Source organism: Salvia hispanica, chromosome 4 (genome assembly GCF_023119035.1).
Source record: "Salvia hispanica cultivar TCC Black 2014 chromosome 4, UniMelb_Shisp_WGS_1.0, whole genome shotgun sequence".
Lineage (NCBI taxonomy): Eukaryota > Viridiplantae > Streptophyta > Magnoliopsida > Lamiales > Lamiaceae > Salvia > Salvia hispanica.
This window is the reverse complement of record NC_062968.1, coordinates 14,938,891-14,962,491: the sequence shown is the minus strand read 5'-3', so window position 1 is coordinate 14,962,491 and position 23,601 is coordinate 14,938,891. Positions and strand designations below refer to the sequence as shown.

Genomic DNA, 23,601 nt, shown 5'->3' with positions numbered 1-23,601 from the left:
TTAAATAAAAAAAAAATATTTTCCCACTTCCCAAAAAAAATATATCCGTTTTCTACCCACTTATAATTAATTTTTCAATTTTTTTTCCCCAAAATTCACATTTTCATCTATAAATACCCCCACTCCAACACAAAAAAAATCACATTTTCATCTATTATCTATACTATCATTGTCTACATTCTCTCGTCTTTTTTCCTCCTACTCTATCATCTAAATTCCCACCACACTACACAATGTCCGGCTCCGGCGATCACCCCTCCGGCAATCGCGATTGGAACCACGATTGGTTCGACTCCGAGGCCGGATATAGTCCGGAAACCCAATTTACGGCCCCTCCTCAAACCCAAGGTTCGCAAGCTCCGGGTGGCTACCGTCCTTACCCGTTGCACGACCTAAACGCCCGGGTTCGGGTGGGCACCCGAACCCGGATCGGGAGGGAGCAACAGCTCTACTCCTACTCCTACTTCTGGTCCTACTCCTCCTGTTCGTGGCACCCGCACCCCGTACACTCCGGGTGAGATGATGGCGATGTTCAAAGCCTACTTGGCAGTCTCCGAAGATCCGGACGTCGGCACGAACCAAACCGGGGAAACTTATTGGTGGCGCATCACTCGCCTCTACAATGAAACCCGGCCGGAGGGAACCATATATCGCAATGATAGTATGGTTCGCAATTGCATCTACAGATGCAACGAGGCAATCGGGAAGTTCCAGGGGATTTACCTCCAGGAAGAGCGGTCGGCGGGGAGCGGCACGAACGAGCTCGACATCATCACTGCCGCCTTGGCGGCATACCAACGGGAGGAGTACAAACCGTTCAAGTACCTCGATTGTTGGCAGGAGGGGCGCCAACATCCGAAGTATAGGGGCGGCATAGCAAGCATCCTCCTCCAGCTCCTCCAGCAAACGGTCGAGGTCGGTAGCTCTATCCTCCTCCGATGATGTGGCTACCCAGCTTGCCGGAACTAACTTGGGTAGCCCCGACGCTGGCCCGAGCGGTTCCCGCCGGCCGGTCGGAAGGAAGAAGGCGACGACCACCCGCCGCCGCGCCCCGACTCCATCCGCCGCCGCCCCCGCTCCCTTTGTGCCTCCTCCACCCCCGACCAACTCGTTGTGGGCCATCTTGAGTCAACTTCATATGACCGATACGTCTCACATGACTCCGGAACAACTTGCAACACATGAGCAATTGATCCGGGGTCTCAAGAGGCAATTGGGGTTAGAGGAATAGTCTTCCACGTTTGTAATTTTTAATTTGTAGGATTTTAATTATGTATTTTTTATTTTAATTATGTATTTTTATTTTTAGTATTTTAATTATGTAATTTGTATTTTTTAGGATTTTAATTATGTAATTTTTATTTTATAATGTATTTTTATAATGTAGAAATGTTTTTAATAATTGGAGTATTTAAATTGAATAATAGAATGGTGGGACCCTTGAGCTTGTCCTTAGCTAAGAGCACGGATGTGGGTGTTGTGCTCTTAGCTAAGGACAAGGAATAAAAGTGGGTCCGGGCCCACCTCCGTGCTCTTAGCTAAGAGCATGGATGGGGATGCTCTTACTCTCCAACAAAACTCAAAAGTAAAATAACTTGTTTGTCTTGTTTAAAGTCATTCATCTCACCTAAAACTACAATAAAATACATACATATTTCTAAATATATGTCCTATAATTAATTATTCATATCTTGTTATATATTCGTACGCTTAATTTAACAATAAATATAAAATATTGTCATGCAATAAATAATCAAAACAATAATTAAATTATTTAATACTATTAAAGTAATAAAATTAAATACAAACTACATTACCAAGAGTGGTAATATTTTTGACTGAACACATGTAGAGAAAACACTATAGATAAATGTTGTGTCTATCAATATTCTTCTATCGATTGAGATTAATATACATAATTTACAACCATTTGCATATTACAACTATTGGGCATGATTATGCCAGCAGTAAAATGATGCTACACCGAAATCCTACCACAACATCGGTCGTCGACCACTTCCTCTACTTCATTCTCTAATACAATTTGCCATTGATAAATGCTAAAAAAAAAAGAGGAAAAACACACAACCGCCTTGTAAATATAATTACACATCTAAGGAATATGTATTTATAGACAAAAACTAAAAGTAACGTCAATTTCTTAAACGTTTCAAATTCTATACATCACATAAACTCAATGCCCCATTATCTACCTAATCAATAATAATTGAAATAAATATTAATTTATGATTTAGTTAGTAACCCTAATCAATAATTTAAAAAAAACGCCTAGATGGATTTTGAAACCGTCTAATGGTTTTTAAGAAAAACCATCTAATTGTTATTTCCAAATAATAATAGAATATTGTTGCTCTTTGTGGATCTAACTGGAATTGAAAACGATTAAAAGAAGAACACAAGAATTTAGGGAAAGAATTTCTTATTCAATTTCTAAGCTCCAAGTAACATATCATCTACATACAGAGAAGATAAGAAAAAGCCCCCCTTCTTCCTCTTGATATACACACATTCATCATACAAAGACTTCTAAACCACAACTAATATGTGATTATCAAATCTCGGCCCACTTGCTTTTTTTTTAATCCTAAATGCTCCTCTTGAGCAAACAAATTTTTCCTTCTTTTTCCGGGGAAAAAACCCTCGTGAGCCATGAAAATTTTGTTCCCGTCACCATGCAAGGGGGCTAACATCAAGTTGTTCCATTTCCCCTTTTTTGAAAAAGAAGAAATTAATTGAAGATGTTTCAAAGGAGAAAAACACCTCATTAAATCCCACCTTCCCCGGTGCCTCTAGAAACTTCGCTTCAATGATATGATCCCCCCCCGCCATTCAATCTTCTTTTTGAAGATCCATTTACAACTCACAATCTTTCCCTTCCACCCTTTCAACTAGTATCCGGTTCCATTTTTAAGAAAGATTCTATCTCCTCCCCCATGTAGCATCCACTTATCCGCTTCCTTAGATTGTATTTTTCTATAGGAAGTGGTTCATTAACTATCCTCGCACAGAAAAAAAAAAGCATTTCGAGTCGAGTATTTTGGGGGTGGCTTAAATTTTTCCTCCTCACTCTATCTCAGCAAGTTGATAATTTTCGATTTCGTACCGCCATGGATGACTATAATCGAATTATTCCCATGATCTTCACGTTCTTGATCCTTTTTGGGGATCTTCAACATCGTGGTGCCCCCGGGGCCCACCTAAAAACGAAGTCAATCTTCCTTGATCATCTTTAGTTTTTTTCCCCGACAAAATGGCATTTCATTCTCCCAAAAACCACATCTCCGGGGATGATTTGGGCTTTCCCGGCCCTCACACCATACCCGACCCTTTTTACCCTCACGAAAACCAGCATCACACTCTTTGTGCTCTACCCTCAAATTTTTCCCTTTGCGATGTGAGCAAAAGCTCTAAAAAATATCCTTAAAAAATAATTAAATGCCATGCCATCCAAGTCGATATCACCATCTATGCTTAAGGGGACACACAGAATTTAAAAAATAGTAAGGGGCTTCCCCAAAACTTCCTCCCCATCCCAAAGAGTAGCGAACCTAACCCTTTCAATAATGGTTCTATTTGCCCTCTTTTACACCATTTTGTTGTGGATTCATGGGACTTTTGCCTCTTTGCCCCCTCCTACAAAAACATCAAATTCCTTTGGTATTCCAACCCATTTTCGTAAACACTTCCAAAACCTTCCCTTTCTGCTCAAACCCCGAACACCAACCAAAAATTCTTAAAGCCTCATTTCTCTTTGAGTATATAAACCACATTTTTTGGGGGTCATCTATAATCGTATAAGATTGCCCCCCCCTATGGAGTTTACTTTGGGGCCCCCCCCCCCAAAGGCCTATGTGCATAGTCAGTGGGGGTGGATAGTTTTACCTTTAGGGGAAAGGGCAACTTTTTTGATTTTCCCAAAAAACACTCTTCACGTCCACAAAAGTGATGGCCTTATCTCTCCCATACAAAATCGCATCTCGCAGTTGATCAAAAGATTTAGGAAGAGCATTTAATAATAGAATTGCCTTATCCTCATCTCCTATAGACACATCAATATTCTCAAGATCATCTATGGTTTTGCTAAAATCTTCCAATTGTTCTAACACCCCCTTATTCTCCAAGAACTTATAGGAATACAATCTTCGCTTCATATACAACCGATTAGCCAAAGATTTCGTGAGATAAAGATCCTCTAACCTGGTCAAAATGCCCGCAGCGGTTGTCTCTTTTGCCACCTCCCGCAATACTTTATCGGCGAGGCACAATACAATCGTGCTATGGGCTTTGGCTTCGATCTCGGCTTGCTTCAACACAGCCTTCTCATCGAGAACCCCTTTTTCCTTCTGATCTTTCTGCTTCGATTCCAAAGCCGATGCGAGCCCTTGTTGCGTCAACATCGCTTTCATCTTCATTCTCCATAGTCCGAAATCGTTGTTGCCGGTGAATTTTTCAGCCTCAAGACGCGCTGCCATCTTCAAGAATCGCGATCAAATTCACCTTCAATTCTCAGCTCAAAATTTGGGGAAAACTGCGACCGGCGTTCCCACAGACGGCGCCAATTGTGGATCTAACTGGAATTGAAAACGATTAAAAGAACACAAGAATTTAGGGAAACAATTTCTTATTCAATTTCTGGAAGAATACAAACGAGAGAGATGATTTTTTTGTGAATGAGTATTCCACACTCTAAGACTTACTCTATTAATCAGCTAGATACAAAATGGACGGCTGTGATTAAAACATCTAACTAACTACCATCCAATGGCTCAAGATAGCCCAAAGCAGTCTCAATATCAAAACCTCTAACTTGCACATCTTGAGCTTGATTTAGCTCAACACAGCTACTGTAATCAATCATCATAACACTCTTAATTTATAATGCCATTAATTATATAAGACCATTAATTTATAATGACATTAACTATGTAACTGCCAACTCGGTGAATATATTTAAAATATGTTATACTATTTGAAATAATTAATGGGTCAAATATTTAGTCTAATGACAATTACTTATAAGTTATATGGAGTAACTGAAAATGTTTATTATCAATTTTATACACAATTATCTTTAAATATTCAAAAGGTCCACAACTTATTAATATTTAAAATCTTACCTAAAATTCTTTAATATTTAAAATAATGGCCAAAACTGGCCTTTTATATATGTATAGATTTAATTTGATTTCTTTCACTTTCAACTGTCTGATATTATAGTAAACATACCTTTCCCTTATTCAAGGATACTATTATTATTATCTATATAAAAATAATGAGTTACAAACTTACAACTAACAAAATAATAATTTCTCAGACCATTGCTGCTCGTCTGGGCACAGATATCTGTTTTTCGTTCCTTCTTGCCCTCCTCTTCATTAGGAAGCAAAGAAATCCTGCCATTACAAATAACAGCAGACAAAATTCCAACTGCGTCGCAGGCAATAAATCGGCTGCCTGAAGACCAGTCTTGCTCTCTGGATAGCAACCTGAATCCTCCAAAACTGGACCATCCTTGTAGATGCTACTCGACTCTGAATCAAGAACAAAATCTACTGTCTGTGCTGCTTCACCAAGTATAACACAAGCCCTCTTCGACCTGTAACCGGGCATGCTAGCAATAACTGCAAACATAGTCCAACATTAGATGCTTCATTCACATATTGGATGAAAACTGGGCTGCTTTAACTGATATATCACAGAACAACTTTTTCTATTATTCATTTTCGCTGCTAAGCAGGGATTTTGAAGTTTATTTATATCAAATGCTCATCACGAGGATCGTAAACTAACTAAATAAAAGCAGATGTAAACTGGTCTACTGTAAGCCAAGAATATTTGAAGGAAAACATTGAGTTGTGGATAAAATCAGATTCAAATCCAGCTCCAAACATTGAAAAAATTAAAATAACTAATGTAAGTTGTGTAGCAACGAGGAAAAGCTAATATTTAACTCAGGTACCTTCATATTTTTCACCAGGTGCCAGCAATCGGTAGTACTCACCGAACTTCTTGCCAGCAGCAATCTGTGGGTGGTGACGGATCAGAAAGCTCTATTGCAAGAGCATAAGAAACAACAACACTACACACTTATCATAAAGTAGCAATGTCAGAAATCAGTGCACAAGGAATGGACTTTATTGTGTATAGGTCTCCCATGTAATCAATAAGTATGGGCTTCTCACTGAAAACAGAAATTGGAGAACAGAAACAAGAGAGAATAAGATCAGATTCCCAATCTCTTTTACAATAATTCAAAGAAACAAACACTAATTAGAGCCTCGTTTTTCTAATTGGTAGTTTATTTGCTTTCACTTTTATTTAGTTGGCCAGAGTGTATTGACATGTCATCACTCTGGTCACATCAAGTATCAAGCTGGCAATTTAATTCAACTATATGCACAAAGTTATGCATTGTTTAGGAATTCATGTTAAAATGTCAGACCAAGGTCATCCTTGGCTCGTCTACAAAAGGGGGGTCGAAAGCTGGTGAACTTTGGAGGCGCCAAAGTGGAGAATGTGGTCTTTAAGGCAGGAAGAGTGGTAATGATGGAGTACTTTGTGTGAGCAGCAACTTTGGCAGAGGCCTTCATTTGTGAAGAAGTTTATCCACTTTATGTTTCTTATTCCCTTGCTTATTCGATATATACAAACAAACACATATACTCTCGCTTTCATTCTCTAACAGTAGGGAGGTACAGCAAATGTTGATCCTGATAACATATTGTAGATAGCATATAAAAGAGATAATATGAGCTCATACCGTGTAGTTTATTCCCTGGATAGCTATTGATGCAGGCAAAGGTTTTCCATCTGATGAAAAAACTTGTCCATGTATTCCAGTCTGCATGTTTAAGATTCATAAATCAGTATAATAAGGAGAATCCCACATGTAAAAATATGAAATATCCCACATGTAAAAATATGGGATCACATAAGATTTGTAAACTGTATTATCTATCTCAGTCAAGAATTACTGGTACTGCAAACAATATACTTATAAGCTATAAAACTGTAGATTAACGTTGATAGAGATCATAGTTACATATTATTATTTGTTACTATTATTTTTCTCTATTAGTTATTTGTTTCATTAAGGAGTCTGTTTCTTTAAGAAGTCAAGTTTGTTATTAGAGTCAGCTTTTTATCTATTAGGAGTCAGATTAGGAGTTCTTTTCATCAGGATTCAGACAGTTCATTTTATAGCGAAATGTATTCAACATTTCAGTCATTCAGAAATATAATTAGGGATAATCAAATATGTTATGGCTTCAGAATGAGTGGCCCTTCGATGGACCGTTTTGTTTATGCTCCACCAACGGCCTCTGTGAAGGCAACCTTAGTTTCAATTAACATTCATATCCCCGTTCCTAGCTTCCCGTCCCGACAGCATGTACTGGCAGCTCCTGTCGCGCAACAAGGCCTGCTTAATGGACCGTGGATGCCACATTTCTCTTCTATTTCGCACTTGATGAAAAAATCCAGGATGATACTGACGTTAAGCTGTAGCAGATTTGGGACGTTGTCTGAACTTGTTTCCAGGCCTTGAGGACAATGTTGTTTCAGAGTGTCAGAGAAATTGATAGAGATCACAGGTAGCAGATTATTTGGTTATTAGTACTTATTAATTACTCTTTATCAGTTATTTGTTTCATTAAAGAGTCTGTTTACTTAAGGAGTCAAGTTTGTTATTAGAATCTTCTTTTATCCATTAGAGTTGAAATCAGATTAAGAGTTCATTTCAATAAGGTTCAGCTTTCATTCATTCAGAAATATAATTAAGGTTCAACATATACGATGTGGCCTATTCGGAGGAGTGGTCCCTTAGAGGAGAGTTTCGTTTCTAATTTTTGTTTGCTTCTTTCTTTCTGTCCTTTTCCAGAGGCATCCGCCTTTACTCTACCAAACTTTTTAAGGTAAAACAACAATCATGAAGAAAGGTTGCAGGGTATATAAAAAGTTTAAGGCATCTGCTGATTGTACCTTAATTATGCTCCCAACAATTTTTAGCATGCTCATTCTGTTATGATCCCATATTTTTGGAAGCTGCAACAATAGATAAGAATTAAGAAATAAGACCTAGATAAGAAAATACTGAGCTATATATACTCCCTCCGTCCATAGAAATAGGGTCAATTTCCTTTTTCGTCCCTTCCATAGAAATAGTCCATATCCATTTATGGGAACCTTTTATTCTTCTTTTCTCTTTATCATTTATGGGCCCCACTCATCCACTACATTATTCAACTACTTTTTCTCCTCTCTTACTTACCAACTACGCATTAAAACTCGTGTCATCCCCAAATGGCCTATTTCTATGGAATGGAGGGAGTATATATGTGTATGAAGGAGCTCAGATCTAACCTCACTAGCATCAGGCCATTTTTCATCACTAATCTCGAGAGTGAGTTCAAAGCAGCCAGAATGAATATAATTCCAATCTTGCATGCCACCATATAATGGATACCTGCAAAACAATGCCGGAAATGGGATTTTAGCAACAAAAAATTGCCTTGAGTGTATAACATCTTAAAGATCCTCACAGAATATAAATCACGTTGTCTATACTTTACTAGCATACCAAAATGCACCATTTGTAATTCCACCGGGGAACTCCTTGCTCCGAGACATTTTGTAGTGGGACCTACTGTATAAACTGGCCAAAAATCTGAAAGTCTTGTCATCTGGGCACCCAAAGTAATCTCTCCTGTAGATATCATTTCAAAATAATTATGTTGAAAACAATCTGAATGAGATAATGAAATCACTCAATGTTGCATCTGTATATTTGAGTAATCTCTTATTAATCAAATATACAGATGCAACATTTGAAGCCTTTTTTATAAGAATTGGTAGTACAAAACTCACCTTTTATCTTCAGTTCCATCCCATGGATAGTTTGCAACCAACGCTCCCTGTTAAAGGACAAACTATTAGGTGCTTGTACATCATTCACTTTTCGTCCAAATTAAACCAGGCTCAGAATGTTGACGTGGACAATTCCTTCGTTCAGAAGAACGATGTTACACATAGAATCTTTAACTGTCACCATTTGATTAGGATTACAAACTACTAAAATAAAAGGTTCTTCATCAGGACTTAAATTTCTATGTACTGCATCTTTCTTCTCAACATCCAATTTGTCCACGTCAACATTTTTATTTGCCACATCGGGTTTAATTTGGGTGGAAATTGTGGGAAAATTGCTTCAATTTAGTTGGTGTAATTTTATTTGACTCCTTTCAAAGTTCATGCGAAAAAACTAGCATACACCCCAAGTTGGTGTATTTAGGCGACTATAGGCCTTTTTACAAAATCAACTGCAACATTAGATTTGACAATGTTCCCAATTTTTCAAGCGAGCGGAGAACATTACCCCATGCAGAGTGGCAGATGCTGTAAAGTGTATATCTTTCATCCATTTCAACATGGCTTTTGTTTCAGGTTGCCGCAAGTCCATATCATCATTCATATGAAAGAACTATGTCAATCATGTCATTCATATGAAGTAAGCCAAAGCAGCATTGTTCCTCAGATAAATGAAAAAAGGAAAACTAGTTGCTAATAGCAAACTAAATGTGTTTGAAGGTACATCTGGAAGGCATGTCTCATCCAAGGCATGTCTCATCCAACTCCATTGCACTAGTTTGAGAACTAACGAATACTATATTTTAAGAATAACATAACGCAGCAGATTACCTGGTCTGGAAAATCACGATTCAAATCAATGTTATTTGCATTTCCGCGCCTCCTCAGAGCATAACCATCAGGGTTCATGGACGGAAGTATATGAAGGTGGACATCATCTACAATTGTGGTTGCCTGTCAATTGGACCGCCTAATATTAAACTTACCAACAACACAATAAGCAGAGTAGGACACATTCAAATGAGAAACCCATAAAAATAGTATTTGAAAAATGTGTCTACTGTGAGAATAAACTTAGACAATACACCTAAGAAATGATACATCTCAAACACAGCACATCATGCTGGTGATCTGATGAGCAGACAAGTTTTTCACTGACATGCCTAAGAATCGCTAAAATCTTATTTCAACAAGGTACAAAATTGATACTGGGGAAAGAGGAAAGGGCTGCTACACATAAACTGTTAGGAAAGAGAAACACTAAACACCGGAAGCAATCAAGTGAACATGATTTCTACACATAATGAAACCATTTGTTAATAGTCTCCCCTATTTCATTGTGAAAAGTGCCAAGTTTAGTAGAAATAATAGACAAATGTGAAAATAAAGCTTTACCAATGAGTCCTTCAAATAATTATCGCACAGCCAATTTGCTAGAAGTAACAGAAGTTCACGGCCTACAGGTTCATTACCGTGCACATTTCCAACAAACTGCAATACGAGACAAATGAGACATCAATGTTGTGATTCTACATGCATGGTAAACATGTTATGTACAACCTCTAAAGGTTATACCTATTACCTAAACTAGTCAGTCAACATATTTAATGAGATGAATTAATCTAGGTCCCCTCTATTCTTTCATCTCACCTTCCTTCTCTACAACTAGATTTTGCCCAATGTAGCTAAATGTTTTATTCTACCAAAAGCTCCTATATAGAGCAATTTTAAAGTGAATACGTGAGCATAAAAGAATTCAATATAGATCATAGTTATTGAAAACTGAACTATATTATTACGAGGTTCACCTAGAACTGAGTCAACTGACAAACAAAATCACCCCTCCTCAAATATAAATTATACTATAATATAAAACCATGAGATGTTTTACAGGAACTACTTGACCTGTGTAATAATAAGCAAAGGCCTCGTAGTTATGACAACTAGAAACAAAATTTATGCTATAAATTGTTCTGTAATACAATTATGAGGTTATTTGGAAACCTAATATTATATAATATGAGCTACTCTGATATTGAATTAGGCTCATCTCCATCAAAATCAGGACCCTTCATTCCCCACCAGGTAAATCAACAAGTGATATGAGTATCAGTATCCCAGCATTATCAGTTAGACTTACGATATTCATTTCTTCTTTCATGAGTTTCATCTACAAAGGCAAATACTGAACCATCACATAATCACTTCTCATTTATATCAAATTATCACTTATCTTATTGCAAATCTGGAATCATAGATCCATGAATATAGTTCTTGACACATAATTAACAACCTGTCATTTCCCAAATTATTACTAAAGTTTTGCTAATCTGTAAGTTTAGGGTTCATCATGATTTGCAGAAGCATTTCCAAGCAAAACAATAATTTAAACCACATTAAAGCATTCACATTTACAATAATTTAAACCACATTAAAGCATTCACATTCCAAGCAAAACAATAATTTAAACCACAACTGAAATGATGGCAAAATAAACTACCTTAAAAGAAGGCTCAGCATCAATAGTCCCAGGTGTGTCAGAAATTTCCATAGCCAACTAAGTTCAGAAAAAAAAAAAAAAAAAGAGTAATGCATTCACATTTACAACCTACAAGTTCTACAGCTGTCCAGAGAAAATAGATAAATGCAGGTTCTGGAAAAGCAGTAGTACCAGAGGAACTCCGAATACACTCTTTCCGATGCTGATTGTCAGTTCCGTCAAGCCCACAAAGTGAGAATCAGAGCACATCAGATAATAGTAGAGCTCTTGAAACAATATACAGCAATGAAGTAATAACCTTATAGAGGGTGTTGAAGGCTAATTTTCGAACGGGGTTGATATATTGCTTCTTCCAACTACAAGAAAATAACTAGTACTACTAGGCTACTAGCTTCCCCCTAGCACAAGTTCTATTAACAGGGTAACTGACACCTGAAACTCTTCTCTTACCAATAGTTCCTGGCATGAGGGCCATTTAATCAGTGAACAGTCCAAAAGTGTAACCGGGTTACTTTATATACAAAATCTTAATACTGGTACATATTACTAAGGTCAAACTGGTAAATTTCTATGAAATCCCAGGAAGAAATTCTCTGATAACGAACTCAGTATCAGTTCCAATCTACTAAGTATATGAAGGTGGATGGAAGTTCATGATAGTTGCAACACCAAGAAGTATCTTAAATTTTGGTTGCATCCATTCATTTAAAATAGAAAAAGAAACAGGAAGAACACACAACAGCACCAACAATAACAAAATCCTGTGATTTAGTTAACTTTTGATAACAACTAAAGATTTGTCATTAAAAATAGCACTACGACACTCTTTTCGTACTTTATTGATTGATATAATTGGTGGATCGTAACATAAAGTTAAGCATGTCTAAAGAGTTACCTGTAAACTCTGGAGATGTTAGGACAGCGGCTATTAAATTCCTGCATTGCCTCCTGAAGATCAGAGTTACTCATGTAGCCTTTTGCTAACTTTTCACTGAGAAAAACAACATCATCCAAACTTAGCTCAAAGTTGGTAATCCAACTCTACCTTAAGCATAGAGAAATAGGCAAGCAAAACCAGAGAACTTACAGCCTCGCATTGTAATCTTCCTCAGTCATTTGAAAGTCGTTCATCGAATACATCCGCCTCCCAGAATTCTCATAATTTCTGTCATCATAACCTGACAAAATATATTTATAAAAATCGAAACTTTCCTTAGTGGGGATTGAACGAGTAATTTGTTCGGTACTTTCCCAGGCTGGAAGGCGAAAAGGAGATGTTATTTCGAAATTTAATACCAAAGCCAAGTAGCAATCCATATAAGGCTAATAGTAATACATAAACCGCCGTTCAAAAATTGAGCGCAATGGAATCATCAATATCAATGAAGTCACCAAAGATCAAATTTTGGCCGGTACACCAACCCGAAACCAGTAATTGATAATTGAAAATAAGTTGATGCCTAAAAATTGAAAATTCGCAATAATACCTGATTGATTGTAAGTGCGGAGTTGGGCGCCTCTGGCAGAGGAGAAACGGAAGAGAGAAGAGAGGTTTAGACATAGAAAGAGGAGAGAGAATATCATTGGAGGTTTCTTTTTTCATGGAATGGAGATTAAATCTGAAAAAAAAAACATGAGAGATGATCAGATGAGTGGGAAGCTGCCAGCCCAATTGAGTGTTGAAGGCAGAAGAAATTTGATGATACTGAAGTCGATTTGAATTTAATTTTTCTTAATACCAAAATTATTAATAATTAATGCAGCTTTTTACTTCAACACTTCAACGAGAGAGATCCAGATTCCAGATAACATCATCGTAACTTGAAGGTGGTCGTCATTTCTTTTGATGTCATAGCATATTGTCAGAAATTAGTGTACATATTCCTCGTTTGTATATAAGTTTTATAATAATTTCAAAATTTTAATCCTATAGGTTAACTTCTAATCCTAGTCATTCATTAATAAAATTAATGAAATAGAAGTATATTCTAAACCTTCAATTATAAATAATGAGTACCATTCATTAAAAAAGCCACAAAAAAAAAAAGAATAATATTCTCCATGTACTTTCCATCTTTAACAACTCTTAATAAAAACATAAATAAATCTTAATCAACCATTTAAAAAATTAAGAGAAAAAAAAAACATACTAGTTCATTTACTATCAATCTTACCACTCATTGTAAAAGCATAAAATAAAAGATATAAAGCACAATCCGTATGCTTTCAATCTTAGCCACTCATCGTAAAAGTAGAAGTAAATCCTAGTCATCCATTCAAAAAATAGAATAATCATTACATATCTATAAATACAAGCGAGCACAACATCACAATCATCTCATCTTCATCTCCTATCGTCGTCTTTATCTTTTTCTCATAAAAATGTCAATTTGTAAAGAAAGTTATGTAAAGAAAGAGTGAAGATAGAGGCAAAGTATTAGCACAACAATTATAGCAATGTCAAGACTCAAGATAGAGGCAAAGTTATGTAAAGTTTATATGCAAATTCACGAGGTCCAATAATAGAGGCATCTCAATTAGCACAACAATTATAGCAGTATATGGAAGATGGATTCAATCATTCAATGAAGCTAGAGATCCGACGTGGCCAAAGCGTAGAAGTATTATGCAGGCTCGTATTCAAATCATCGAGAAAATGATAAAGTAATTCCATTAATGTATCTGAGTAGCTGAAGCAAGAAATCAGTTTGGTGCTTCAAATGCAAACATAATGAATATTTGATAGTATTTCAATGTTAATTTCTAACTGTACATGCGTCATGCGATTAATTGATTACAAATTTTTGTAGATGAATGATAGGAGTACCATACAAACACGCGAGAAAGATTCAAATTACAGATTAGATTGGAAATTTTCAATTTGTAAAATGATTAAGAAAAGTCCAAAATTGGGCAAAGGAGATCTAGACAACAAGCATCACATTGAATTCATTCATTCTTATTCAAAAACTCTGACCCATACTTTCGTGGCTCTTCTTTATCAAGGCCTATCAAAATGAAAAAGACTAAACTCAAGAAAAAACAGTCTGACATCACTTATTGTTGCCCTAATATAACAAAATGAGCAAATTAACGAGGGCATGAAACAATCAAACGGCTATATGGTAAAGTTTTTGAAACATCAAAAGATGGCCCATGAATTCAAAACTGTGAGGGAAGAAAATAAAATAATGGCTATAGACTTTGTGCTCCACATTTGATCCTAATAGTTGTGCTTATTTTCAAGCTGAATGAAGATGCATCCGACAAAAAAAAAGTTTAACCAAACGCATATCCTTATAGTATTGGAGGATTCGGTTTTGCTTTACCAAATTATAAGATTTTTCATTTTGTTATTGTACCTCGGTGATCGTCTTTTATTTTATTTTATATCGCTAGCTATATGTATGATTTTCACTTGTAGGACCACTTTATGTTATGTTATTTTATTTATCTTTTACCATGTAGTAACTTATTACTTATACTATTAAATACTCATGTTATACTATAATATCACAATTTATACAAATTTTCTTTTAATAATAATCAATCTAAACCGTATTGTAAAATGAATTTTAATTGATTACAAATATGCGCTCAGTTATTAATTACTTAAACTAATTTAAATTTATAAAATTTTATCGGTAAGCGAAAGATGAAAACCTATTAATTCATTTAGGCATAGTAGTTTAAATAAAATTATTAGCCCACTAATTAAAGCCCATTTTACAGTGAATAAAATTCTACACCAATGAATACCTATATATAAGCGGCGTTCCTAATATTTTCCCCCTTTTGCTTCCTCAAAGATTGTGCTTCAGCCAAATTCTTTTGCAACCTAGCAGGTACACTTCTTCTTGCTCTATTCAAAATTATAGTAATAATTTAATTTCAATTTTCAGAAACTGCAAAAGTAGATTGGCGACAATGTTGCTTGATTTCTCATAAAATTTGGTGGTTTGAAGAGTGAGATTGCGATAGCAAGATGAAAAAAGTTGGGAAGTTGAAGAAGCCCCCAAAAGTAGAAGACGTTGCGGAACAGGAGAAGAAGGTCTCTAACCAGAAGGGGAAGAGGAAGGGAAGTGAGATTGATGAAATTTTTGCTGCAAATAAACGGAAGAGACTGGAATCGGAAAAGAAGGCTGAGGCCGAAACCAAAGCCAAAGTAGCTGCTGCCAATTTGAAAAAGAAGGAAAAGAGTATGAAGAGCCGCTCCTTCGAATTTTCAGCCGGCACTTGTGGACCGAGGAAGAGAACTGCCGATGGATTGGCCGTGTTTTCAGAAGAAGAGCTGGGTATAGGGAAGCCAGATGCAGGAGGAACTGCTCTGTGCCCTTTTGATTGTGACTGTTGTTTTTGAAATTTTGTTAGCTGCTTAAGTATTTGCATCTTGTTCTTGTAACTTTGAATGGTAAAAGATACTCCGTAGATTGTTGTTATACATGATTTCCAAATTAAGTAATCATTTACTCCATGTGTTTTAATATGTTTTCTCCAATGTTTCTGCCTTACTAGTCTATTTCAATCCATCTTTTTTGTTTATGCAGCGACATTCCCATGGCCCAGTTCATCATTAGCATGAATGAATGCCGGTATGCCTCAGTCGCACAAGTTTATATTACATGTATTGGATAACACTTATCTTTTTGAAGGATGAGTGTTACAACAAGGGGTCGTGTAGCAATGATGCCTATTGGAACACCTAGACTGCCTTACACAAACTCTGTTGAAGGAACTTGGCAGTGGGTTGATTACTTGTAAGAATCTAGTAAATTTGTTATATGAAAGCTTATCATAGCTTTACAATATTTCCTTTGTTTTTGTCAAAGATTAGTGTTATGCTATCAAGTATGTCATCCGATCATCTGCTGCCCCTTTGTTATTCCCGGAACAATTGATTATATGATGTGCGAAGAAGATAAGTAATTTCTTGTGCGCTCCCTGCATTATACAAATATTAGCTAGGTTTGATTTTGTTCCATCCTCTTCGAAACTCGTCTGACAGACAGTTAGCATGTTAATTTTATTGGGGAAAAACATAGACGAATATTTGAGCAATCAGATATACTTGCTTCAATGTTGTACCTTGTCAGTATTGGGGATTCAGAGAGGCTCTATATGTACATTAATGGAGATGTTAGTTCTTCATTTACAACTTGGTACATACAGTTTTGCATTTATTTATGTATGTCGTAATTTAATACTTATTTTTTCCCTCCTTTTATATTTAAAATCTTGTGATAACTATACATCTCTGTTGCAGCTCACATATGATGCAGAGTTTGAAAAGTCCTGTTAGAACTCATTGTGCGGGATATGCTTATAATTTGGCAGGTTTTCTACTTGCAGCTGGTGAGAAGGTACATCTTATTTTATGTATTGTTAGATATAATAACAATACTAAATTCCTCTACCCAATATCCATAGATATATGGAATTATAAAATAGGCTCATAAAACTAGGTCTGAAAACTTGTATATGTTGAGTAGAACTTGGGGATTTTATTGTATCACTTATTTGTCTTTCTGTAAAAGTGACAGAAAAGTCTTGCCTTATAAAAGATCATATAATGACATAAACTTTAGTATAATGTACCTAATGTCTTTGATCAGCTTCTCTCTATCATGTGACAATTGATAGAGATGCATTGACTTCACTTCACTCGGTGCAGTGAATGGAGCTGCCTGTGGTCAAGTGTGCAAAAGATCATGTTTTATGGCATTCGTGCTCCTATTGATATATGCGCACTGAATTTTCGACATGAATATGCAGGACCTAAGTCCTTCAACACTCGGGAGCTCTTGAATATGGTCTCATTGATTGGATAGGTTGGCCACCAAGTATAAAACAAGAGAGAAGAAAATTTTGATTTGGACACCAAAGTAGGTTAGAGCGGATCATTTAATTGTGAGCTAATTTTATTGATTTTCCATAATTACATAGTAATATCATATGTTAGAACTTAGAATGGACCTTTAATTTGAGAGTCAATTTTATTATTATTTTTTTATATAATTTCACGAGCCATCTTCGGTTGACGATATTCATATTTAAAACAAGGTGAGTGGATTTTGGAAGCCCGATTGGACTAAGCCCAACATTCAAAAAATAACAACAAAATGGAAAGAAATTAGTCTTCGCTTTAATATTCAAATTCCACCCAAAATTAAAAGCCCTAACCCCTCTCAAATCACTGTTACGCTAACGATGGCAGAGGAGGGACCAGATCCGTTTGGTAGGATCCTGAAATGCTGCAAGCTCACAGAGTCGCAGGAGGCGAAGCTCCTCAACTGCCCATTTGCGCGGGATTCCGAGAATGTTACGCTCACGGACTCGGTTCCCCTCAGCCAGTTTTCCTCCATGACGCACTCTGAAGACGATCACATCTTCGTACTTACGCCGCCCGAAACCCAGATCTCAGCCGACGAATCGACTTTGGAAGTGAATTCAGTCTTCCACACCCCGCCGGAACATCACCTCTCCTCCTCCGAGGACCAAAACCCTAATGTGGATGATACAAGGAGGCAGGTGTTGGATGATGAGCCGGAGAGCAAGAGAATCAGAGCTGTTTCTGGAGATACCAAAACAGAGATCGAGGAAGATGATGGTGTTCATATCAATGAGGTTATTGATTTAAGTGATTCTGAAATTGAAAGTGGGAGATTGAAGGGGAAAGCTGTTGAAGAATGTGCAGAGATGCATTTAAGTGATTCTGAAATTGGAGGTGAGGATTGTGATTCAAGTGGGAGATTGAAGGGGAAAGCTGTTGAAGAACGTGCAGAGATGCCTACAGATGGAGGTGAAGGAATTGAGGAGGATAACGATGTTGCTGAGGTAGTTGGACTGTTTGGGATGGTGGATAAACTCACGGCCATTTTTGGATTTCCAGATGCTGGTGAGCATGTAGACTTTCTTGACACAGCCAAGGAGAATGGTATGGTGTTTCCCAAGCCAAGATGGCACCAGGAATCCTAAATTTCTAAGCCTTTTATCTTAACTTTTGCAGACACCTTTTGATTATGTATTTTGGTGATGATATGTACAAAGTCAGTGTCTGTTTTGGCTTCCATCCATCATTGTATAACCTGGTTTGAGATGGATGAGTTGATTGCTTGTAATCAAGTTTGACATGGTATTGGAATGCAAGAATTTGGTTTAGTACATCATTTGTCCTAATATTATGTGGTAATGTGTTTTTTAATCAAAGTTTGGATCAAAAGATTCAACTTTGATAACATCTATGGAGATAACATATGCATATACAGATATTTGAAACTATTCTATGATCTATAATTAGCATACTAAAGCAAGATAAATCCAAAATATAAAAAAGATAAAGCAAGCAACTTATAACAAAATCAACAATCACAAGCTTTTGGATCGACATAGACAGCAAGGGTAAAAGCTCGAAAACCTACCAGCTGAAGAAAAGTTCAAATAGCAAAGTTAATTTTAGACTGATCAACAAATTTGACAGCAGCAAACAGTTTAAGGAGAAATGTAAAAATTAGTGGCACAAAAATCTGAAATTTATTTCAGAATGTAACATTATCTCAAACGAAAGGTGATTATCATTTATATGTCACCATGATGATTTTAAATCGAAAGAGAGTTTTCAAGAAACGGGAGATGTATAATATATTCACTAAAGTAAGTAGCATATAGTACTAAGAATCAAAGCTCTTTGGAAAGTGTAAGACAATTTAATAACCAAAAGAATCATGTCAATATGCAGCGAATTTAATGTGATGTGTACGGCTAAGGAGTTGTTCTGTTGGAGATGGAAGCAGATAATGAGGTTGTGCGAGTATGTTTTGACACAAGTTTGAGTGGATCTGTAGAAAATGAGGTGATGAAGTTGGGGTTGATTTTTAAATCGGATACGCTGTCACATGTCTGAGGTTGTTCAAGTTCTTGAATCTTATAAAGAATGGCTCTGGTTCATGATCAGAAGCTTTGCTTTGGTTAAGATATTCTTTTGAATTCACTGATCAATTCAGTTGCACTACTATTATTCATTAATGGTGCTTGTACACTAAGATATCATATTACATTCTTTAGATTTTAGAGTGATGGATATTCATAAGCGCATAAACATAAACTAACTATGCATACAACAATGAACAATCACATATATATATATCCATCCTTCAATGAAATGTATAAGTAACCCTCACATTATGTAGAAGCAACAACCAAAATCAATCAATTTGAAGCTATTAATCATGAATATTAAATGGCTACCATCACCAAGAACTTGATGGAGAAAAACAAGAAAAATATTAAATCTTGTAGACAAGCAAATAATTTCTGCACCATCGTATTTTGTAGTATATATTCTCTTTCTGTATCATCATTCTGCATCTTGGAGAAACACAGCAGCCTCCATTTTAGCAGCATAGCCATATTTAGAAGTCGAGTACTTCTTGAACACACCGGTAAGCTTCCCCTTTCCTGCATTCTGATGGAGAGCCACCATCAGTCTTGCACATTCCCTGCGGAAAAAAAAACAAAAAACCAGTGTGATTCATCAACAATGTGTCGTGTTTGCTCAATTTCAACTCATGTATACGCCAACTAACATGAGTTCGTCTTTGTTGTAGCTAGAATGCCTCTCGCACGTCCTGCTCCACATTTCACATCCGGTGAGAGTGCATTGGGCAGTGAAGACTGCAGCAGCCGCAAGCAGGGATAGTGGGAATCGGAGCATCTCATACTGAACGAGTGAGAGCTCGAGTATGAAGAAGGATAAGAGCTCCAACTGGGGAAACAAACAATCTCATCATCACTCAAACATCAATGCTTCCTACATTTGTGTGTTTTGTTTGCAAGAAAGTAGATGATCGAGAAACCTTTTTGTCGGATTGCGCAGCTTTTAGGAAGCGCCTCATGAACACATATGGAGTTGGAAGCGACAGATTGAACTCCAAGGTATTGACCATCAACTTCTCCTGCAAAAGAAACAACACAAACAGTTGAAATCAACAATGATTACTGTAATCATCAATCAGTGAACATTAGGAGCATTTTGTGGACTACCATTTCGAGGACTTCTTTTCTAGAGTAGGCTCTGTCGGATATCGACACAAGGTCTTCCACAACAGGAACAGACACTTCCTCGTACTTGCAGGCTAGGAGCATCGCAGTTACTCCAACAAGCTGCAATCTTTTCCTCTCGACCGGCTGGACTGCCAAGAATCTATCGATGAGATTGACAGTTAGATACAACGTCTCATCCATCAGCTCGAACTTGTAATGCACCTGCATAACATGCAATTTCAGCAGCTGCTTGATTTTTTTGATATTCTGCTGCATTTATTAAGTTTACCTCGATCAGCCAGTCAACGAGAATGGCCCTCATTCTGTCGTTGATATCAACCTGTCGAGCCATGTAATCTGATGGGACGCAGCTTGAGCTCTACAACGAGATATAAAGTTCAAACAAGTTGCTATTATTTAATTTGACATTCTCACAAATGTTACAAAAACAGTAAGAAAGTCGAAATAGCATCTAAACACTAAGACTGATCATCGTCTCAAGCTATTAGAGAAAGGTTTTAACCTCAGTGCTTTTATAATATGCATATATATCATCAATATACTCAGTAACTGCAAGTGGATTCTTCTTATCACACGCATCTATATCCACGATTGTCTCATCCAAGTCGAGGTCCTCCATCTCAACTTCGGCATCCTAGGCAAATTCACAGCACAAATATGCATTCAACATATGGATATATGCAACCATTTTAGCAAATAGCAAAGCAACAAGAAACGAATAATACCATGCGATCAATTTCCACCAGCATAGCTTCTGTATGTTGCACAAACATTGCCACATCATGGTCCTCGGAGGCTTCTGCATCGATGAAAATGCAGTCTGCTGACTGATGCTGGACTGATGGCTTCACTTCCTGCATCAAGATAGCCATTTCTTGAGTAAAATAAACACTAAATCATGCCTAAAGTGTGACAACTTCTCCAATGAGATACACACCTGCTCCTCTTTGACAGCTAATTGTGCAGCAAACTTCCTACAAGTATCAAGATTCAGTAAAATTCCGACAGGAAAATGCGCAGATTTTTCAGACAAATACAAATGAGTATGCAAACCTAGTAAGTGGACGATGAAGGGGAGCCACGCGGTTCTTCTGGATGGCGGTATTTTTCCTAAACAAGATCAACAGATATGAAGAAGTAGAGCTTCATATTAACATGAAAACTAAATTTTGATTGTTTATGGTTTTATACACTGTCAAGACGCCCCTTTTGTGAACTTGTACAACATTGCTGTCGATTGTGCTCAACGCCTTCCTGCTGTGCCCAGTCAACTTCATTCCCCCTAAGATAGAGAAATAGACATGCAATATCTTAGTTAGATATTCAAGAAATACCACAGGATTTCATTTTTCTCTCATCGAAAAAGTGAAAATTGAAACCTTTTTCAAATTTCAGATTACCATGAATGTTTGAATGTCTGTCACTTGCTCCATCCATCTTCTTCTCGAAGCAGAAAAAGCTTTGGCTTGTTGAATGTGAATTCGTGAAGGGTTTTGGTTTTTTATAAGATATATTTGAAAACAACGGCTAGTGAACGAAATTGGTTGCACGATGAAAGTTGTTCCATCTTAGGACTAACGCTGATTTTCTTAATTTCTTAACTAACCACCAATTATGGCATCTGATTTTTTTTCAAATTAATTAATTTTCTTACTTTATTTCTCATTAAAATGCGTAATTCCCCCCGATTGTTTATTAATACTTCCCTAGTCAAACAATAATTAACTTACTTTACTCACTTCAATCCACAATTCTTTTTTGCTTATTTCGTAGTTTGAATAAACAAATTGAATAAAATTGTAAGAACTTCGTGATTTTTGAACTTTCGAATAAAAATCACAACTTTAATATGATTCGCAACTGTCCCATAAGACTGGTTAATCGATGAAATTAGTGTTGGTGTGGAAGCCGAATTTTTCACAAGGACAAGATGTTGGTTCTTCGGTACGTTATCATTTAAGTAGATTTGAAAAGAATGTGTTTCCATCATTATTAATCTATTTTAGGTTATTTTTCTTAATTTGCACTAACATCTGAATTTTGGGCTTTTGCTATTTGAGATTCACAGCTTTGATTACGATAATTGTTCGCAACACACCGCTCCATGGAAGCAGGATTGAGTTTACAACAAGCCACAATTCGAGCATTCACAGATTTGAGTATTCACAATTCGAACTTTCTGTTGAATAAGTGAACTAAAATCTAATAGTTCGTAGTAGTTGAATCCTAAAACTCTATTTCTGTTCCGTATTTCTTTTATATGTTTTCTATTATTTGTTTATTCATGTATGATGAGTTTATAAATCCAAAATCAAAACTCTGTGTCTCTAGTTGCAAGTATTTTTAGCACTACTAGTTGCAAGTATTTTTAGCACTAATAAATAGTGCATCAGTGAAAATGTTAGTTGAATGTGGACTACACTTTTATAGTTAAATGTGAGGAGAAATTGAATCAAATATATTATATACTCCCTCCGTCCCACATAATATGCACTTTGGGTTCGGCACGAGTTTTAATGCATAATTGGTAAAATAAGAGATAGGTAGAGAGAAAAAGTAAATAACGTATTGTTAGTGGAGATTGAGTCAACCCCATTAGAGAGAAAAAAAGTTCCAAAATTAGATAGTGCATATTCTTGTGGGACGAAGGGAGTATATAATTGTGGATCTACTTGCCAATATAGTAGACGTGAAATAAGACATCTAACAATGAATATCCCAAAATGATAAAATGAGACTAAAGTGAAAGGATGCATGATACATGTATACACTATCAAGTATAAAATTATTTGAATATAAGTAATTGCATTTCATACGATTTAACGGTTATTTGAATATTGATTTTGTAATTAATTTGCACTTAGTAAATCCATATTTGATCAATTATTTAAAATTCGAGTGAAGTTGAAGGAATGTATTAATTGAGTAAAAGATGAAAACAAGCTCTTGACAAGCACATTTGATAGGCAAACTGAAAATCTTATTGAGAGATAGAACGATTAAAACTCCCAATTAGCATAAGAAATCGTCACCCTACTTCAGATCTTCAATTTTTTTTTAATACAATGGATAATTACTCATTATTTTTAAAATTTCTTTTTCTTTATAATTATCAAGGGTATCTATCGGCAGACCCAGTGACTATTTGATTTGTA

General features: G+C 36.3%; 4 protein-coding genes across 7 annotated transcripts; 2 read left to right on the top strand and 2 right to left on the bottom strand.

The window, feature by feature from the left end:
- Nucleotides 1-5,195: 5,195 nt before the first annotated feature.
- On the bottom strand, nucleotides 5,196-13,074 carry LOC125223981 (carboxypeptidase SOL1-like). 2 transcript variants are annotated; one of them, XM_048127306.1, is made up of 15 exons: nucleotides 12,874-13,074; nucleotides 12,474-12,564; nucleotides 12,282-12,377; nucleotides 11,558-11,588; nucleotides 11,387-11,443; nucleotides 10,282-10,377; nucleotides 9,718-9,840; nucleotides 9,395-9,499; nucleotides 8,887-8,933; nucleotides 8,600-8,725; nucleotides 8,383-8,485; nucleotides 8,002-8,064; nucleotides 6,782-6,862; nucleotides 5,981-6,044; nucleotides 5,196-5,642 (listed from the first exon to the last, which is right to left on the bottom strand). In XM_048127306.1, exons 1-15 carry the CDS (start codon nucleotides 12,968-12,970, stop codon nucleotides 5,332-5,334), a joined length of 1,491 nt encoding a protein of 496 aa, XP_047983263.1. In that variant the 5' UTR covers nucleotides 12,971-13,074; the 3' UTR covers nucleotides 5,196-5,331. The 2 variants fall into 2 exon arrangements, with proteins under 2 accessions (XP_047983263.1, XP_047983264.1); XM_048127307.1 differs by lacking the exon at nucleotides 10,282-10,377.
- A 2,297-nt stretch (nucleotides 13,075-15,371) lies between these two features.
- On the top strand, nucleotides 15,372-15,746 carry LOC125220437 (uncharacterized protein C6G9.01c). Its single transcript, XM_048122605.1, has one exon. It carries the CDS (start codon nucleotides 15,372-15,374, stop codon nucleotides 15,744-15,746), a length of 375 nt encoding a protein of 124 aa, XP_047978562.1.
- Nucleotides 15,747-15,760: 14 nt separating this feature from the next.
- Nucleotides 15,761-18,547, top strand: LOC125222932. Of its 3 annotated transcripts, XM_048125832.1 has the most exons (5): nucleotides 15,761-15,978; nucleotides 16,039-16,143; nucleotides 16,480-16,545; nucleotides 16,650-16,738; nucleotides 17,601-18,547. In XM_048125832.1, the coding sequence occupies exons 1-5, from the start codon at nucleotides 15,944-15,946 to the stop codon at nucleotides 18,359-18,361; spliced, it is 1,056 nt and encodes a 351-aa protein (XP_047981789.1). In that variant the 5' UTR covers nucleotides 15,761-15,943; the 3' UTR covers nucleotides 18,362-18,547. The 3 variants fall into 3 exon arrangements, 2 of the variants coding, with proteins under 2 accessions (XP_047981789.1, XP_047981790.1); XM_048125833.1 differs by lacking the exon at nucleotides 16,480-16,545; XR_007176631.1 differs by lacking the exons at nucleotides 16,480-16,545; nucleotides 16,650-16,738; nucleotides 17,601-18,547 and adding an exon at nucleotides 16,221-16,469 and having other exon boundaries at nucleotides 15,761-16,143.
- A 1,031-nt stretch (nucleotides 18,548-19,578) lies between these two features.
- On the bottom strand, nucleotides 19,579-21,900 carry LOC125224360 (G2/mitotic-specific cyclin-2-like). The gene is made up of 11 exons (XM_048127753.1): nucleotides 21,847-21,900; nucleotides 21,638-21,728; nucleotides 21,500-21,556; nucleotides 21,384-21,420; nucleotides 21,172-21,300; nucleotides 20,949-21,080; nucleotides 20,715-20,804; nucleotides 20,426-20,647; nucleotides 20,239-20,337; nucleotides 19,969-20,147; nucleotides 19,579-19,881 (listed from the first exon to the last, which is right to left on the bottom strand). The coding sequence occupies exons 1-11, from the start codon at nucleotides 21,881-21,883 to the stop codon at nucleotides 19,740-19,742; spliced, it is 1,215 nt and encodes a 404-aa protein (XP_047983710.1). The 5' UTR covers nucleotides 21,884-21,900; the 3' UTR covers nucleotides 19,579-19,739.
- Nucleotides 21,901-23,601: the final 1,701 nt, after the last annotated feature.